Source organism: Ranitomeya variabilis, chromosome 5 (genome assembly GCF_051348905.1).
Source record: "Ranitomeya variabilis isolate aRanVar5 chromosome 5, aRanVar5.hap1, whole genome shotgun sequence".
Taxonomy (NCBI): domain Eukaryota; kingdom Metazoa; phylum Chordata; class Amphibia; order Anura; family Dendrobatidae; genus Ranitomeya; species Ranitomeya variabilis.
Window position 1 is genome coordinate 21,283,949 of NC_135236.1, and position 19,718 is coordinate 21,303,666.

The following is a 19,718-nucleotide window of genomic DNA, read 5'->3' on the forward strand; positions in this document are numbered from 1 at the left end:
AAAAATGGTAATTTTTCATTTAGTCAACCCAATGTTATACAATTTTGTGAATCTCCTGAAATTAAAAATACTAACTACTACCCTAAATCAATTCCTCAAGAGGTGTAGTTTTCAAATTGGTGTCACTTGTGTGAGGTGCAAATACAACATGGTATCCACAATCTATTCCCACCAAAATTGCACTCCAGAATTCAAATGGTGCTCCATCCCTTTCATGACGTGTGACCAAACAGTTTTCCACCACATGTGGAGCACTGGTATTTTTAAGAGAAAATGCTAAATACATTTTTGGGTCGATTTTCTTCTGATGTCCTTGTGAAAAAATTTTGGGCTGAAGCAACATTTTTGTGGGAAAATGTTAAGTGTATTTTTTTAATTTTCACATCTAAACATTATAAAATTCTGTCGAGCACCTGCAAAATTCAAGGTGCTAACTACACCTCTAGATAAATTCCTTGAGGGGTAAAGTTTCTAAAATGGGGTGAATTGTGGGGGCTCTCCAAATGTGACATGGCATCCGTTATTTGCTCCAGCCAATTTTACACTCCAAAAGTCAAATGGTCTTCATTTTATTCCGTGCCATGCCGTGCGCCCAAACAATAAGTTTCCACATATGGGGTATCGACGTGCTCAGTAGAAATTGCATAACAATTTTCTCTATTTTCTCCTGTTACTCCTAAAAAATGAAAACCTTGAGGCTAAAGCAACCTTTTTGAGGGAAAAATACAACATTTTCATTTTTTTCCTTCCATATTGCTATAATTCCTGTGAAGAACCTAAAGGGTTAATAAAGTTATTAAATCGTTTTTTGAGCATTTTGACAGCGGGTGTAGTTTTTAAAATGTTATCACTTTTGGGTATTTTCTGTCACGTAGGCCCGTCAAAGTTACTTCAAATTTTATGTGGTCTGTAAAAAATGTTTTTTTTAGATATTTTGCAGGAAAAGTGAAACATTTCCGATAAAATTTAAACCCTTCTTACTTCCTCAAAAATATGTTTAAAAGAAAAAAAAATACTAAAAATAATATGCGGATATAAAGTAGACATGTGGCAAATGTCATTTTTTCAAAGTCTGTTTTTTATCTGTATGGGTATAAAAATTCAAAGTTTGAAAATTGCTAATTATTTAAATTGTTCATCAAATTTCCATTTTTTTTCAGAAATAAACGCAAATGCTGTCAACCAACATTGACCATAAGTACCATATGTCATGAAAAAGCATTCTCCAAATCACTGGGTTATATTGAAGAATTGCAGAGTTATTACAGAGTTATGACCTCATAAAGTGACACTGGTCATAAATGAATAATTTGGTCTGGTCAGGAATGTAAAAACAAGCTTGGGGATGGAGGCGTTAATAAAATAGTGGACAACTTATTATTTTTTTTTAATCTGTTTACGTTTGGAGAACCCAATAACATTTCTAATGCCCATCAGAGGCCTCTCATGCAGCCAAGCAGAACTCTTGCTTTTTCCTGAAGATGAGCAATCAGCCCGAAACACGTGTCTGAAGCTAAAGTATATGGGTTGGCTTTTGCCCTAAGCGTATGTGTACACATTAAGTATTTTGTGCATACATTATTGCATAAGTTTTACATTTGTTGACAGGAAAAGCACTGCATAAGCGCGTTTTTGATATGTTATATACATGTGTTTTTGATGCAGATTTTTCCTCAATCGTTGGTAGGAGTGAACTCTGCAGTAAAAACACTGAAAGAATTGACATACAGTTGATTTAAATCTGCACCAAATCTGCAGCCAAAAATAAGCAACGTGTCCATAAGACTTCAGGATTCTCATTTATTTTGATCATCAGGAAACCTTTCAAGTTTTTTGACAAATCTGCTAAAAAAGAGACAAATCTGCAACATGGGCATGGGCCCAAAGTCATGAGGCAAGACTAGCGTTGAGCGATACCTTCTGATATCCAGAAGTATCGGTATCGGATTGGATCGGCCGATATTCAAAAAATATCGGCTATCGCCGATACCGATACCCGATACCAATGCAAGTCAATAGGACAAAAATATTGGAATTAAAATAAACCATTTCTTTCCTTGTAGGTTCATTCTACATGAAGGAAAACAACTAAGAATAATGTAGGATGTATTGGGGGAGGTGGCGGAGACATTAAAGGCACAGAGGTTTAGCCCAATCAAATAGAATAGCAGGAATTATTATAATTTTTTTTAAGACATTCAGAGTTACAAAGATATTGACTATGTTAAGATTTTTTATATTTTGTCAGATATTTATGTTTCACTACTTCCATGCTCTTCATCTTCTTTTTTACTTCTCCCACACTTTCTTCTTCATCATCCTCAGCAGCAGCATCTTTTTCATCAACTTCTCCTTCACCTTATTCATCTTCTTCTTCTTCACCTTCTTCCTATTATTTTTTTTTTACATTCTTCATATTCTTTTATTCAACTATTCTTCTTCATATTCTACTTCTTCATATTCTTCTTCTTCATCATATTCTTGTTTGTGACAGGCCTTCCTGTAGTTGTTATCTTCAAAAGTTTGAAGATTACACCTTCCGTTCTGCCTGTCCCAAAAGAATTCCAACAGGATTTGTCCGCGTTCAGTCTGGCCTGCTGCAGCAGGTTTTTTCCAGGGGCACCACGAGGAGGAATGGACTCACCCCCATACACTGCTTAGTCTTCTTCTGCTTATAATTTAGATAATATCTTTTGCTCTGATTTGTAGTCTTATGCTTAATGTTCTTCTGCTTTTTGTTCTGCAGCTTCTTGTTCTTTTGCTTCTCGGTCTTCAGGGTCGTCGTCTCCAGGGTCATCGTCTCCGGGGTCGTCGTCTTCTTCGGGGTGATCTTCAGGGTCATCGTCTCCAGGGTTGTCGTCTCAGGGGTCGTCATCTCCGGGGTCATCGTCATCTATGGAGTGGTCTTCAGAGTTGTTGTCTTTAGGGTCTTGAACTTGGAAATGTAGCAGAAGGTTCAAGAAGGCTGAGGAACTGCCGAGAACCAGCTGTTGGTACTGGAACCCGGATGGCTAGCCGAAGGTACAAGAGCCAATGGAACTACCGAGGACCAGCTGACGGTACTGGAACCCAGTTACTAAGCAGGAGGTACCCATGCCAGAAAGCACTACCAAGGACCGCCTGACGTTGGTGGAACTCGGATACCTAGAAGGAGGCACCTAAGCCAAAGGCTCTGCCCGGAACTAGCTGATGGTACTGGAACCAGGATGTGGAGCAGAAGGTACAAGAGCAAATGCCACTGCCGAGAACCAGCTGATGGTACTGGAACCTGGATGACTATTTGAAGGTACAAGAGCCAATGGAACTACTGAGGACCAGCTGACAGTACTGGAAACCGGTTACTAAGCAGGAAGTACCCATGTCAGAAAGCACTACCAAGGAATACCTGATGTTGGTGGAACTCGGATAACCAGAAGGAGTCACTTAAGCCAAAGGCTCTGCCCAGAACCAGCTGACCGTACTGGAACCAGGATGTGGAGCTGAAGTTACAAGAGCAAAGGACACTGCCGAGAACCAGCTGACGGTACTGCAACTCGGATGGCTAGACAAAGGTACAAGAGCCAATGGAAATACCGAGGACCAGCTGACAGTACTGGAACCCGGTTACTAAGCAGGAGGAACCCGTGCCAGGAAGCACTACCAAGGACCACCTAACATTGGTGGAACTCGGATACGCAGAAGGAGGTACCTAAGCCAAAGGCTCTGCCTGGAACCAGCTGATGGTACTAGAACCCAGGGGGACCTTTTCAAGATTGACTTCTAAAGAACCAGCTAATGGTGCTGGAACTCAGATAGTCAGCAGAAAGTCCACATGATCAAAAAATTGCAAGGCTGCGAGCCGGCCGGAGTTACCAAAACCCACAGTCCTACAGGAGTTGCTTGTCCTATTGGCACGACAGAACCAGCCTTCATTGCCAGATGTCACAGCCCACATAAACCTAAACACCTAAACTGCAGGCACCATATAGTCGGCTAACCCGACCGCAACACGACAGGACAATGGATTGGTGGCAATTTGACTTGGACACTGCCCGGAAACAGCTGGGGTGCTGGAACCAGGCTGGGCAGCAGGGAGTACCCGTGCCAAAGACATTTCTGAGCAGCAACTGGCGGTGATGGAGCCCAGGGATTACATGAGAAACAGAGTGTAGGCTGAGGCCTATTTGGAGCAAGTTGAAAGGGAACATTTAATCCCCCAGGCGTTAGCAACTAAAAGAGCCACCTTGTGCAGCACTAATGCTGCACAAAGAAAAGGTGGCTCTTTTAATTATCAGCATTGTTTGAATCTGTCCCGGAGCCTGCGCTGTTATGTTATCTCTTGGCCATGCACAGTTAGTGCTGCGCATCTTCAGACATCATTTGCTGTAAGGCTGGCTGCGCCTGTGCGGCCGCCCTGCCCGAGATCCCGCCCCGCTTTGTCTTAAGATTTATTCACACTGCGGGGCTGGGATTCATGGGCATGCGCAGTGCATATCTAGGCCTCTCACTCATCTCCTTCCGCTTTCTTCAAACTGTGCCACGTCAGCTGATCCCTAATCTCATGCCATGGCCGTGACGCAGCACAGTCTGAAGAAGGCGGAAGGAAAAGAGTGAGAGTCCAAGATATGCACTGCGCATGCCCAGGAAACCCAGCCCCACTGTGTCTTCAGATTTATTCACACTGCGGGGCTGAGATTCCTGGGCATGCGCAGTGCATATCATGGACTCTCACTCATCTCCTTCCACCTTCTTCAGACTGTGCCACATCAGCTGATCCCTAATAGCATGCCACGGCGTTGACGAGGCACAGTCTGAAGAAGGCGGAAGGAGATGAGCGAGAGGCCAAGATATGCACTGCGCATGCCCAGGAATCCCAGCCCCGCAGTGTGAATAAATCTGAAGACAAAGCAGGGCGGGATTTTGGGCAGGGCGGCCGCACAGGCGTAGCCAGCCTGACATCAAATGATGTCAGAAGACGGGCAGCGCTAACTGCGCATGGCCAAGGGATAACATAACAGCGCAGGCTCCGGGACAGATTCAAACAATGCTGAGGTGATGCCAAGGGGGTATGAGTGACTGCTGTGCTGCATCTCATTAAGAAGGAAAGTTCTGCCTCCGGGACAGTTTGACAGTATGAGGGGACACAACTTATAAGTGTTAACTTCAGCGTGTACAAGGAGCCTAATTAAAAGAGCCACCTTTTCCTTGTGCAGCATTAGTGCTGCACAAGGTGGCTCATTTAGTTACAAACGCCTGGGGGGGACAGGTTCCATTTAATTTCTGTTGTAGTGTGAGTGTGGAAGGTGCAGGAGAAATTGTTGGATACACAGCAGGGGATCAGCTGACGTTAATGAAACCCTATAACATGGCAGCAAGTGTTGACTGTGCAGACAGCACTTCCGAGCAGCAGCTGGCGGTGCTGGAGCCCAGGGAAAGCAGGAGGAGCAGACTGGAGGTATTGCCGCACACACAGCAGGGGAGAAGCTGGCGTTACTGAACCCCAATAACAGAGGAGCAACTGTTGAGTGTGCAGACAGCACTTCCGAGCAGCAACTGGCGGTGCCGGAGCCCAGCGAAAGCAGGTGGAGCAGACTGGAGGTATTGCCGCACACACAGCAGGGGAGCAGCTGGCGTTACTGAACCCCAATAACAGAGGAGCAACTGTTGACTGTGCAGACAGCACTTCCGAGCAGCAACTGGCGGTGTTGGAGCCCAGGGAAAGCAGGAGGAGCAGACTGGAGGTATTGCCGCACACACAGCAGGGAAGCAGCTGGCGTTACTGAACCCCAATAACAGAGGATCAAATGTTGACTGTGCAGACAGTACTTCTGAGAAGCAACTGGCATGTTGGAGCCCAGGGAAAGCAGGTGGAGCAGACTGAAGGTATTGCCACACACACAGCAGGGGAGCAGCTCTTGTTACTGAACCCCAATAACAGAGGAGCAACTGTTGACTGTGCAGACAGCACGTCCGAGCAGCAACTGGCGGTGTTGGAGCCCAGAGAAAGCAGGAGGAGCAGACTGGAGGTATTGCCGCACACAGCAGGGGAGCAGCTGGCGATACTGAACCCCAATAACACAGCAGCAAGTGTTGACTGTGCAGACAGCACTTCCGGGCAGCAACTGACGGTGCTGGAGCCCAGGGAATAAAGGAGAAGCAGAGTGTAGGCTGAGGCCTAATTGGTGCAAGTTGAAAGGTAACCTTTAACCCCCTCAGGCGTTTGTAACTGTAAGAGCCACCTTGTGCATCACTAATGCTGCACAAGGAAAAGGTGGCTATTTTAGTTATGCTCCTTGCAGACGCTGAACTTAACACTTATAAAATGTGTCCCCTCATACCGTGAAACCGTCCCGGAGGTGGGACTTTTCTTTGGAATGAGACGCAGCACAGCCGTCATTCATACTCCCTTGGCGACGGGCGACGCCTCCTCAGCATTGTTTGAATCTGTCCCTGAGCCTGCGCTGTTATGTTAAACCTTGGGCATGCGCAGTTAGCGATGCCCGTCTTCTGACATAATTTTGTGTCAGGCAGACTGCGCCTGTGCAGCTGCGCTGCCCGAGATAGCGCTCCGCAGTGTCTTCAGATTTATTCACAGTGCAGAGCTGGGATTCATGGGCATGCACAGTGCATATCTTCGCCTCTCATTCATCTCCTTCCGCCTTCTTCAGACTGTGCGGCGTCACGGCCGTGGCATGCGATTAGGGATCAGCTGATGGCGCACAGTCTGAAGAAGCCGGAAGGAGATGAGTGAGAGTCCAAGATATGCACTACGCATGCCCATGAATCCCAGCCCCGCAATGTGAATAAATCAGAAGACACTGTGGGGCGTGATCTCGTGCAGCGCTGGCGCATAGGCGCAGTCAGCCTGACACAAAATGATGTCAGAAGACGGGCAGCGCTAACTGCACATGCCCAAGGTTGAACATAACAGTGCAGGCTCCATTACAGATTCAAACAACGCTGAGGAGGCTTTGCACAGTGCCATGGGGGTATGAATGACGGCTGTGCTGCGTCTCATTACAAAGGAAAGTTCCGTCTCCGGGGCGGTTTAACGGTATGAGGGGCAACATTTTATAAGTGTTAAGCTCATCGTCTGCAAGGAGCATAATGAAAAGAGCCACCTTTTCCTTGTGCAGCATTACTGCTGCACAAGGTGGCTCTTTCAGTTACAAACACCTGGGGGGGCAGATTCCCTTTAATTTCTGCAGTAGTGTGAGCGTGGATGTAGCAGGAGCAATTGCCGGATACACAGCAGGGGATCAGCTGACGTTACTGAAACCCAATAACACGGCAGCAAGTGTTGACTGTGCAGACGGCACTTCTGAGCAGCAACTGGCGGTGCTGGAGTCCAGGGAATAAAAGAGAAGCAGAGTGTGGGCCGAGGCCTGCAATCAAGGCAGTTTAATATCTGTTGTTGTGTCAGAATGGAGGTAGCAGGCAAAATTGCCGGATACACAGAAGGGGAACAGCTGACGTTACTGCACCCCACTAACACAGGAGCGAGTGTTTTTCTCTGTGCAAACAGCAATTCTGAGCAGCAACTAGCGGTGTTGGAGCCCAGGGTCAATCAGGATTGTAGGCCGAGGCCTGCACTCGAGGCAGTTTAATATCTGAAGTAGTGTGAGCGTGGAGGTAGCAGGCCAAATTGCCAGATACACAGCAGGGGAGCAGCTGACATTACTGAACTCTACTAACACAGGAGCGAGTGGTTTTTCTCTGTGCAAACAGCACTTCCGAGCAGCAACTGGTGGTGCTGGAGCCCAGGGAAAGCAAGTGGAGCAGACTGGAGGTATTGCCACACACACAGCAGGGGAGCAGCTGGAGTTACTGAACCCCAATAACAGAGGATCAACTGTTGACTGTGCAGACAGCACTTCCAAGCAGCAACTGGCAGTGTTGGAGCCCAGGAAAAGCAGGTGGAGCAGACTGGAGGTATTGCTGCACACACAGCAGGGAAGCAGCTGATGTTACTGAACCCCAATAACAGAGGATCAACTGTTGACTGTGCAGATAAGACTTCTGAGCAGCAACTGGCATTGTTGGAGCCCAGGGAAAGCAGGTGGAGCATACTGAAGGTATTGCCGCACACACAGCAGGGGAGCAGCTCTTGTTACTGAACCCCAATAACAGAGGAGCATCTATTGACTGTGCAGACAGCACTTCCGAGCAGCAACTGGCGGTGTGGGAGCTTAGAGAAAGCAGGAGGAGCAGACTGGAGGTATTGCCGCACACAGCAGGGGAGCAGCTGGTGTTACTGAACCACATTAACACGGCAGCAAGTGTTGACTGTGTAGACAGAACTTCCGGGCAGCAGCTGGCGGTGTTGGAGCCCAGGGAATAAAGGAGAAGCAGAGTGTAGACTGAGGCCTTATTGGAGTAAGTTGAAAGGGAACCTTTAACCCCCTCAGGCGTTTGTAACTGAAAGAGCCACCTTGTGCATCACTAATGTTGCACAAGGAAAAGGTGGCTATTTTAGTTATGCTCCTTGCAGACGCTGAACTTAACACTTATAAAATGTGTACCCTCATACTGTGAAACCGTCCCGGAGGTGGGACTTTCCTTCATAATGGGACGCATCACAGCCGTCATTCATACCCCCTTGGCGACCGGCGACGCCTCCTCAGCATTGTTTGAATCTGTCCCTGAGCATGCGCTGTTATGTTAAACCTTGGGCATGACTCAGTTAGCACTGCCCGTCGTCTGACATAATTTTGTGTCAGGCAGACTGTGTCTGTGCGACCGCGCTGCCCGAGATAGCGCCCCGCAGTTTCTTCAGATTTTTTCACAGTGCGGGGCTGGGATTCATGGGCATGTGCAGTGCATATCTTCACCTCTCACTCCCCTCCTTCCACCTTCTTCAGACTGTGCGGCGTCATGGCCGTGGCATGCGATTAGGGATCAGCTGATGGCGCACAGTCTGTAGAAGCCGGAAGGAGATGGGTGATAGTCCAAGATATGCACTATGCATGCTCATGAATCCCAGCCCCGCAATGTGAATAAATCAGAAGACACTGCGGGGCATGATCTCGTGCAGCGCTGGAGCACAGGCACAGTCAGCCTGACACAAAATGATGTCAGAAGACGGGCAGCGCTAAGTGCACATGCCCAAGATTGAACATAACAGTGCAGGCTTCATTACAGATTCAAACAACACTGAGGAGGCTTTGCCTGGCACCAAGGGGGTATGAATGACGGCTGTGCTGCGTCTCATTACAAAGGAAAGTTCCGCCTCAGGGATGTTTTAACAGTATGAGGGGCAACATTTTATAAGTGTTAATCTCTCCTCTTCCAACAGGTATGCGCTGACTTTCCCCAGCTCTCCCTGGCTCCTGAATGTCTCTGCATATTGCATTGATTTTCCATGGTATGCGCTGACTTTCCCTAGCTCTCCCTGGCTCCTGAATGTCTCTGTATATTGCATTGATGTTCCATGGTATGCGCTGACTTTCCCCAGCTCTCCCTGGCTCCTGAATGTCTCTGTATATTGCATTGATTTTCCATGGTATGCGCTGACTTTCCCCAGCTCTCCCTGGCTCCTGAATGCCTCTGTATATTACATTGATTTTCCATGGTATGCGCTGACTTTCCCCTGCTCTCCCTGGCTCCTGAATGTCTCTGTATAGTGCATTGATTTTCCATGGTATGCGCTGACTTTCCCCAGCTCTCCCTGGCTCCTGAATGCCTCTGTATATTACATTGATTTTCCATGGTATGCGCTGACTTTCCCCTGCTCTCTCTGGCTCCTGAATGTCTCTGTATATTGCTTTGAATTCTCTATGCTTTCCCTGGATCTGAGTGTCTTGGTGCAGCACATATAATCCTTTTTAGTATGCTTTTTTACCTATCAGCCTGTTTCCATGACCTGTTTTCATGTCTCTCATTGTGCTATCCTGGCATATCTTTGAGTGGTCACTCCAACCCCTCCCTCTCTTTATGACCTCTGCCTAACTCTGTGCATCTGGTCTCCCATACCCAGCCACCTCCTCATTCACACCTGATTGCCCTTAACTGGGGATATATTCACATGCAGGAGTCGGCACCAGACGCAGTCTGCTGCATTTCATCTTTTAACTTCCATTTTTTAAATTACATCTTTTAATTATGAATTTGAATTAGACTGAATTGGACTGGAACTGACTGGAAGGTAACAGAACACCAAACCACTACAATGCTTCGGTTTCTTTTCTCATTCACCCCTATACTACTTTCCTTCTTACAATCTCCTGCAATCCCTCCACCTTGTAAGGAACTAGTCATTTCTTCCTCAATCCTCCCCAGCCATCTCACCTTCTCCTCAGAACTGTTCCTCCACATACAATCCTTTTTCACCAGACACACGGCCGCATCATGTCCTATCCTGCACCCACCTTCTAACGCTCTGTCTGCTACTCCTCATTGCCGGTGATGTATCCCCAAATCCCGGCCCTCCTCAACACATCCCCACGCTCATTTCTAACCTCCTACCTCGATCCTCTGCACGTTTTCCCCACCATGACAACCTTATACCCATTCATCCAGCCCCCACTCCCCGGTCCCCTTACCTGGAGCACTATGGAACGCACGCTCCGTCTGCAACAAACTGCCATTTATCCATGACCTCTTCATCACCAACAAACTCTCCTTCCTTGGCATCGTGGAAACCTGGCTCACCCCCTCTGACTCAGCCTCTCCAGCTGCGCTTTCCTACGGCGGTCTCCACCTCTCTCACACCTCTCGCTCCACCAACAAACGTGGTGGAGGAGTTGGCTTGCTCCTGTCTGACACCTGCTCCTTCACTCCAATTCTGCTACCACCCTCCGCTACTCTTCCCTCATTTGAGGTGCACTCCATCCGCATCTATTCCCCCTCCAACCTCCAGCTGGCTGTCATCTACCGCCCCCCAGAACTAGCCATCTCCACCTTTCTCGACCACTTCACCACATGGCTACTTCATTTCCTCTCTGTTGACATCCCCACTATCATCATGGGTGATTTCAACATCCTGATTGACCCTTCCACCTCAGCTGCCTCTAAACTTTTATCACTGACTGCCTCCTTTGGCCTCACTCAATGGTCCTCTGAGGCCACTCACAAAGATGGCCACATGCTGGACCTCATCTTCACCCGCCTCTGCTCCCTTACTAATCTCACTAACACACCCCTCCCCCAGTCTGACCACAACCTACTGACATTCTCTTCCCTCTCCTCTCCTAGTGTGCAACCCCCACTCCACAAACTCCCTCACCCTTGCATAAATCTCAAACATCTCAACTTACAATCACTCTCTGAGTCCCTTCTCCCTCTAACTGACATAGCCTTCCTTCATGACACAGATGCTGCTGCTGCTGCTTTTTATAACACCACAATAACAGCATCACTCAATTTGGCAGTCCCGCTCATGCATAGCAAAACTCGTACAATCAACAGGCAGCCTTGGCTGACCAGCCTGACTAAAGAACTGAGACGGGCTTCCAGGATCGCTGAGCGGAGATGGAAGTGATCCCGCTCTGCTGACCACTTCACCGCATACAAGCAGTCCCTCGCCAGCTTCAAGTCCACGCTCACTGCCGCAAAACAAACTTACTTCTCATCTCTCATATCCTCCCTGTCTCACAACCCTAAACAGCTTTTCAACACTTTCAATTCTCTACTCCGTCCCCCTGCACCCCCTCCCTCCTCTCTCATTTCTGCTGAAGACTTCGCCTCTTTCTTTAAACAGAAGATCGATAAGATCAGAGAAAGCTTTGGCCCACAGCGCCCACTGCCCCTCTTAGCTGCTCACCCCTGCTCCTCCAAAACCAGCCTCTCCACCATGACAGAAGATCAGCTCTCCACCCTCCTGTCAAGATCAAACCTCACCACCTGCACGCTCGACCCGCTCCCGTCCCACCTCATCCCTAACCCTTCCACGGTCTTCATCCCAACCCTAACGCACCTCTTCAACCTCTCACTCACAACAGTTGTCTTCCCCTCATCCTTCAAGCATGCCAAGATCACACCCATCCTCAAAAAGCCCTCCCTCGACCCATCCTCTGTGTCTACCTTTTGCCCGATATCTCTTCTTCCTTATGCCTCCAAATTGCTGGAGCAACACACCCATCTTGAACCCACCTCTCCTCCTGCTCCCTCTTTGATTGGTTACAGTCTGGTTCCGTTCCCATCACTCAACTGAAACTGCCCTAACTAAAGTCACCAATGACCTACTAACTGCCAGGAGCAAGCGACACTACTCTGTCCTCCTTCTCCTGGACCTGTCTTCTGCCTTTGACACTGTGGACCACTCCCTCCTGCTACAAATCCTCTCATCTCTTGGCATCACAGACTTGGCCCTTTCCTGGATCTCCTCATATCTGACAGATCGGACAGTCAGTGTCTCCCTCCCCACACCACCTCCTCACCTCACCCCTTGTCAGTCGGTGTTCCTCAAGGCTCTGTTCTAGGACCCCTACTCTCCTCCATCTACACCTTCGGTCTGGGACAACTCATAGAATCCCACGGTATGCAGTACCATCTCTATGCTGACGACACGCAGATCTACCTATCCGGACCTGACCTCACCTCCTTACTTACCAAAATCCCGCACGGTCTGTCTGCTATTTCAGCCTTCTTTTCTGCTCGCTTTCTACAACTGAACATGGACAAAACAGAACTCATCATCTTTCCCCATCTCACTCTACCCCTCCACCAGATCTGTCCATCAATGTCAATGGCTGCTCACTTTCCCCAGTCCCACACGCCCATTGCCTCGGGGTGATCCTCGACTCTGCCCTCTCTTTCAAGCCACATATCCAAGCACTTGCCTCCTCCTGCCACCTCAAACTCAAAAACATTTCCCGGATCCGCGCATTCCTTGACCACGACACCGCAAAAACTCTAGTGCATGACCTTATCTCCCGCCTCGACTACTGCAACCTCCTACTCTCTGGACTCCCTTCTAGCACTCTGGCACCACTCCAATCCATGCTACACTCTGCTGCCCGACTTATCTACCTGTCTCCCCGCTATTCCCCAGCTTCTCCCCTATGCCAAGCCCTTCACTGGCTTCCTATTGCCCAGAGACTCCAGTTCAAAACCCTCACAATGGCCTACAAAGCCATCCACAACCTATCTCCTCCATACATCTGTGACATGATCTCCTGATACCTACCAACACGCAACCTCCGATCCTCTCATGACCTGCTTCTCTACTCCCCTCTCATCTTCTATTCCCACAACCGCATCCAAGACGCACAACCAGCTCTACCCTCTCCTAGTGTATTATCACCCATCCTCTGCAGACTGTGAGCCCTCGCAGGCAGGGTCCTCCCTCCTTATGTACCCGTGTGCCTTGTTTTTTTTGCTCATGTTTAATGTATTTGTCTATATATGCCCCGTATTTCACATGTAAAGCGCCATAGAATAAATGTCGCTATAAAAATGTATAATAATAATAATAGTCTGCAAGGAGCATAATGAAAAGAGCCACCTTTTCCTTGTGCAGCATTAGTGTTGCACAAGGTGGCTCTTTCAGTTACAAATGCCTGGGCGGGCAGGTTCCCTTTAATTTCTGCAGTAGTGTGAGCGTGGAGGTAGCAGGAGCAATTGCCGGATGCACAGCTGGGGATCAGCTGACGTTACTGAAACCCAATAACATGGCAGCAAGTGTTGACTGTGCAGACAGCACTTCTGAGCAGCAACTGGTGGTGTTGGAGCCCAGGGAATAAGGGAGAAGCAGAGTGTAGGCCGAGGCCTGCACTCAATGCAGTTTAATATCTATTGTTGTGTCAGCATGGAGGTAGCAGGCAAAATTGCCGGATACACAGCAGGGGAGCAGCTGACATTTCTGAACCCTACTAACACAGGAGCGAGTGTTTTACTCTGTGCAAATGGCACTTCCGAGCAGCAACTGGCGGTGTTGGAGCCCAGGGTCAATTAGGGTGTAGGCCAAGGCCTGCACTCGAGGCAGTTTAATATCTGAAGTAGTGTGAGCGTGGAGGTAGCAGGCCAAATTGCCAGATACACAGCATGGGAGCAGCTGACATTACTGAACCCTACTAACACAGGAGCGAGTGTTTTTCTCTGTGCAAACGGCACTTCCGAGCAGCAACTGGCGGTGTTTGAGCCCAGTGAAAAAAGGTGGAGCAGACTGAAGGTATTGCCGCACACACAGCAGGTGAGCAGCTGGCATTACTGAAACCCAATAACAGAGAAGCAACTGTTGAGTGTGCAGACAGCACTTCCGAGCAGCAATTGGTGATGTTGGAGCCCAGGGAAAGCAGTAGGAGCAGACTGGAGGTATTGCCGCACACACAGCAGTGGAGCAGCTGGCGTTACTGAACCCCAATAACAGAGGAGCAACTGTTGACTGTGCAGACAGCACTTCCAAGCAGCAACTGGCGGTGTTGGAGCCCAGGGAAAGCAGGAGGAGCAGACTGGAGGTATTGCCGCACACACAGCAGTGGAGCAGCTGGCGTTACTGAACCCCAATAACAGAGGAGCAACTGTTGACTGTGCAGACAGCACTTCCGAGCAGCAACTGGTGGTGTTGGAGCCCAGAGAAAGCAGGAGGAGCAGACTGGAGGTATTGCCGCACACACAGCAGGGGAGCAGCTAGCATTACTGATCCCCAATAACACGGCAGCAAGTGTTGACTGTGCACACAGCACTTCCGAGTCACGCCTCCTGAGGAAGGACTTTACCGAAACGCGCATCGGGGTGGGCAGGAGCTGGTGTGTTTCCCCATTCTATAGTGGTATGTTCTCATGTGTATATGTACTATTTGTATCTACACACGTCTGTGGTTTGTTACTCTGTACTATTTATAATATGATATTGATATAATTACACTGGTCAACAGCATTTTTGGTGCCAAAGATATTTCATCGAATTTAGGGTATTTTTGGGGTGCTGATTCTGAATATGTCATCAGTTTTGCCAGATTGGCTCAAGTTTTTGAGATTTTTGGTATCTTATTTATAGCACTTGTTGGTAAATGCGACGCATCATCTCATTAATTTCTTTGGATTAGTACTTGAACTGAGCAGTTCTCAATATAGTTTTGTGTTAATTAGTGTTCTAAAAGTTTGTTCATAGCTTGATTTTTGCACTAACTTTATGTTGTTGTCTGTTTTCCAGTGAAAAGCATGAACTCATCAAGAAGAAGTTGTCTTAACGATCCAGACTCATTCTGTTACATTTGTGGTGAATACACACTGCCAAAACATAGAAGAAACATAACAGACTTCGTAAAAAAAGTGTATTTTGCCTATTTTGGGGTTATGCTTGGGGACCAAGACAAGTTTTGGGCACCACACATAGTGTGCAAAGCATGTATCGAATTATTACGAAAATGGAGCAAAGGACAAAGAAAAAGCTTCAAATTTGGTGTTCCAATGGTGTGGAGAGAGCCAAAAAATCATCATGATGACTGTTATTTATGGTAAACACAGGTACAGGCACATCTTCACAATGAGGGACAGGCCTTCTTGCAGATTCCATGTTACTCCCATTTTCGTTTCTTATGCTTATTGAATCCTTGCACTTGCACTGCACAGAAATAACAGTCATCATGATGATTTTTTGGCTCTCTCCACACCATTGGAACACCAAATTTGAAGCTTTTTCTTTGTCCTTTGCTCCATTTTCGTAATAATTCGATACATGCTTTGCACACTATGTGTGGTGCCCAAAACTTGTCTTGGTCCCCAAGCATAACCCCAAAATAGGCAAAATACACTTTTTTTTACGAAGTCTGTTATGTTTCTTCTATGTTTTGGCAGTGTGTATTCACCACAAATGTAACAGAATGAGTCTGGATCGTTAAGACAACTTCTTCTTGATGAGTTCATGCTTTTCACTGGAAAACAGACAACAACATTAAGTTAGTGCAAAAATCAAGCTATGAACAAACTTTTAGAACACTAATTAACACAAAACTATATTGAGAACTGCTCAGTTCAAGTACTAATCCAAAGAAATTAATGAGATGATGCGTCGCATTTACCAACAAGTGCTATAAATAAGATACCAAAAATGTCAAAAACTTGAGCCAATCTGGCAAAACTGATAGCATATTCAGAATCAGCACCCCAAAAATACCCCAAATTCATTAAAATATTTTGGACACCAGAAAAAATTTTTTTTTTTGTTGACCTGTGTTATCAGACAGTTTGTTTGGTTTTTATGTGAGCCCACTATATTTTATATGTACCATTCATGGTTCTATTTATTGATTTTTGTTTGGGGAACACTTCCTTGCTCTTTGGCTCCATGAGGTTTGTTGTCTTACGCTCCCTACTTTGCTGACTTTGTTTATTTTTGTATTTATCCAATAAACTTTTTCTATGTATTTGGACTATTGCACTATTTTTTAGTGGTTTAGCTTGTTAGCAGTAGTGTGTCCTACACCTTTCCATGTATTGGCTGATTATACCATATGACTATAACTTCTATTATAATTGCACATTTTTATAACAGCCTTCAGTGTTTGCCTTGTTCTTTATATTCTTTGAAAATCTGCACGGGGGCTGCTAAAAGGTCATCGAGGGCCATAAATGGCCCAGGTGCCTGAGGTTCCCCACTCCTAATCTAGATGGTCAATGGTGAAACTTCAAACAGGCCAGCATATATGCTGATGTAAGCAGCGGAACATTGTGTTCTCTGCAGGATTATAAATAGAGATGAGCGAGTATACTCGTTGCTCGGGTTTTCCCGAGCACGCTCGGGTGATATCCGAGTATTTGTTATTGCTCAGAGATATAGTTTTCATCGCCTTAGTTGCATGACTTACGGCTGCCAGATACGTTGAATACATGTGAGGAATGCCTGTTTGTTAGGGAATTCCCACATGTATTCAGAGTATCTGGCAGCCATAAATCATGCAACTGAGGCAATGAAAACTATATCTCCGAGCAATAACAAATACTTGGAGATCACCCAAGCATGCTCCAGAGAACCCGAGCAACGAGTATACTCGCTCATCACTAATTATAATCCATGATGGTATAGTGTGTTACCAATGGTAATGCTTGAGACTATGGTCCCACCTATCTTCAGTCATTGACCAGGTCCTACAGCGTAGTACTGGGCTAATTCCTGACATTTCCCATTATCATGCTTACCCTACAAGTAAGGACCTTACATGAAGCCCCAGTCCGAGGAAGATTGACAGTCATCTTGTGTTTCTTCGATTTTCTAATAATTGTGCCAACAGTTGTTGCCTTCTCATCAAGCTACTTGTCTATTGTCCTGTAGCCCATTCCAGCCTTGTGCAGGTCTAAAAAATTTTCCCTTGTGTCCCTACACAGCTATTTGGTTTTGGCCATGGTGGAGAGGTTGGAGTGTGATTGACTGAGTGTGTAGATAGGTGTATTTTATACAGGTAACATGTTCAAACAGGTGCGATTAATACATGTAATGAGAGCAGAGTAAGAGACTTCTTAATGAAAAACTAACAGGACGATGAGAGCCGGAATTCTTGTTGGTTGTTCGGTAAACAAAGCTTATTTCATGCAATAAAATGCAAATTAATTATGTAACAATCCTACAATGTGATGTTCTCCTTTATTTGAGATTCTGTCTCTCACAGGTAGTGTTGAGCGATACCGTCCGATACTTGAAAGTATCGGTATCGGATAGTATCGGCCGATATCCGAAAAGTATCGGATATCGCTGATACCGATACCCGATACCAATACAAGTCAATGGGACACCAAGTATCGGAAGGTATCCTGTATGGTTCCCAGGGTCTGAAGGAGAGGAAACTCTCCTTCAGGCCCTGGGATCCATATTAATGTGTAAAATAAAGAATAAAAATAAAAAATATTGATATACTCACTCTCCGACGCAGCCTGGACCTTACCGATGTAACCAGCAGCTTCCGTTCCTAAGAATGAGCGCTTGAAAGACCTTAGATGACGTCGCGGCCTGTGATTGGTCATGTGAATGGTCACGTGACCGCCACGTGACCAATCACAAGCCGAGACGTCATCTAAGGTCTTTCAAGCGCTCATTCTTAGGAATGGAAGCTGCCGGTTACATCGGTAAGGTCCAGGCTGCGTCGGAGAGGTGAGTATATCAATATTTTTTTTTTTTATTCTTTATTTTATACATTAATATCGATCCCGATACCGATTCCCGATATCACAAAAGTATCGGATCTCGGTATCGGAATTCCGATACAGCAAATATCGGCCGATACCCGATACTTGCGGTATCGGAATGCTCAACACTACTCACAGGTGAAGTGTACCTTCAATAACAATTACAGACCTCTTTATTCTTTGTAGGTGGGAAAACTTGCACAATTGACAGTGTATTAAATACTTAAAAACATTTTTTCTTACCCCCAATCTAAGTGCCATCACTTTTTATTATTTTTCACTGATGGACTTTTTTGAGAGCTTGTTTTTTAAAGAATTAGCTGGGATAATCCCATTTGTACATAATAAGGTTTCATTCCATTTTTTGGCTGGCAAGTAGGGGAAAAAACAATAATACTGGTGTGCAATGTGCATTTGTACAGTATGATGACATGGCAGACCTGGAGACTATTCTTAGACCCCCTTGTATGTCATATCATAGTGTTTTAGGGGTGATGACATGGCAAAGAGTGCCTACTACCACTGTCGAAACATTTAGATGATGTTTTCATCAATTACTGTAGCATCTCAGGGATTACTTTGGCATAACTGGAGTAATCTCTGCTCCAGGCTATTAGAGCAGTAGCCTTCCCTACTCTTGACTGATCAGAAAAGGAGCATTAAATGTGCCATTTTTATATATCTTTTACTTATTTTCAAAACTTTACCAAAACTCTAAAATAACTAGAATACTAAAAATGAAGGCACACTATGCAGTATGTAAAAAACATCTTACCTTGGGGTTAACACTTGCTATCTCAGGTCCGTTAATTTTGTATTCCTTCTTAGGATACACAGATTTTGTCTGAGGAGGTTTAGGAATTCTCTTGAAGGAGAATTGTTGCTTATCACGCTCAACTTCCTGTATGAGAAAATGTACATTTTATCTTTAATCTAAGATTTAAAAATCGGGCTAGAAAATATGAATTTTGTCACCTATTTTGATCATTTTAGAATTTTAGTTCTAAATGGATGAGCCGATTCAATTCAGACATATATGTATCACGAAGCTGAGAACTGTGACGTCGTCTGTTGTGAATTTACCTTTTGGCTCCCTCTAGTGGCTACTAGTGTTTTTACTCTGGGTATGTCTATCATCCCTTGTATGCTCACCTGGGTCGTTAGGTCAGGGGTGTTGCTATATTAGCTCCCTGGACCTTCAGTTCAATGCCTGGCAACGTTGATATCAGAGCTAATCTGTAGTGCTCTTGTCTACTGATCCTGGTTCCTGCTTGATTAAGCTAAGTCTGCTTTCTTGCTTTTTGCTATTGTTTTTGTTTGCATTTTTGTCCAGCTTGTACATAATCTGTATCCTATCCTTGCTGGAAGCTCTAGGGAGGCTGGAGTTCTCCCCCCCGGGCCGTTAGACGGTTCGGGGGTTCTTGAATCTCCAGTGTGGATTTTTGTTAGGGTTTTTGTTGACCATATAAGTTATCTTACTACATTCTGCTATTAGTGAGTGGGCCTCTCTTTGCTAAACCTAGTTCATCTCTGTGTTTGTCATTTCCTCTTACCTCACCGTTATTATTTGTGGGGGGCTTGTATCCAACTTTTGGGGTCTATTCTCTGGAGGCAAGAGAGGTCTTTGTTTTCCTCTTCTAGGGGTAGTTAGTCCTCCGGCTGGCGCGAGACATCTAGCGA

The 19,718-nt window shown here is 46.2% G+C and overlaps 1 protein-coding gene across 3 annotated transcripts in view; it reads right to left on the reverse strand.

Annotated features, from left to right (window-relative positions):
• Window positions 1-19,718, reverse strand: part of LOC143773251 (NACHT, LRR and PYD domains-containing protein 1a-like) — a 183,434-nt gene that overhangs the window by 48,182 nt on the left and 115,534 nt on the right. For all 3 annotated transcript variants that reach the window (XM_077260742.1, XM_077260744.1, XM_077260743.1), the window contains exon 7: window positions 18,814-18,939. In XM_077260742.1, coding sequence (XP_077116857.1) covers window positions 18,814-18,939 — 126 coding nt within the window. The remainder of the gene's footprint in view (window positions 1-18,813; window positions 18,940-19,718) is intronic.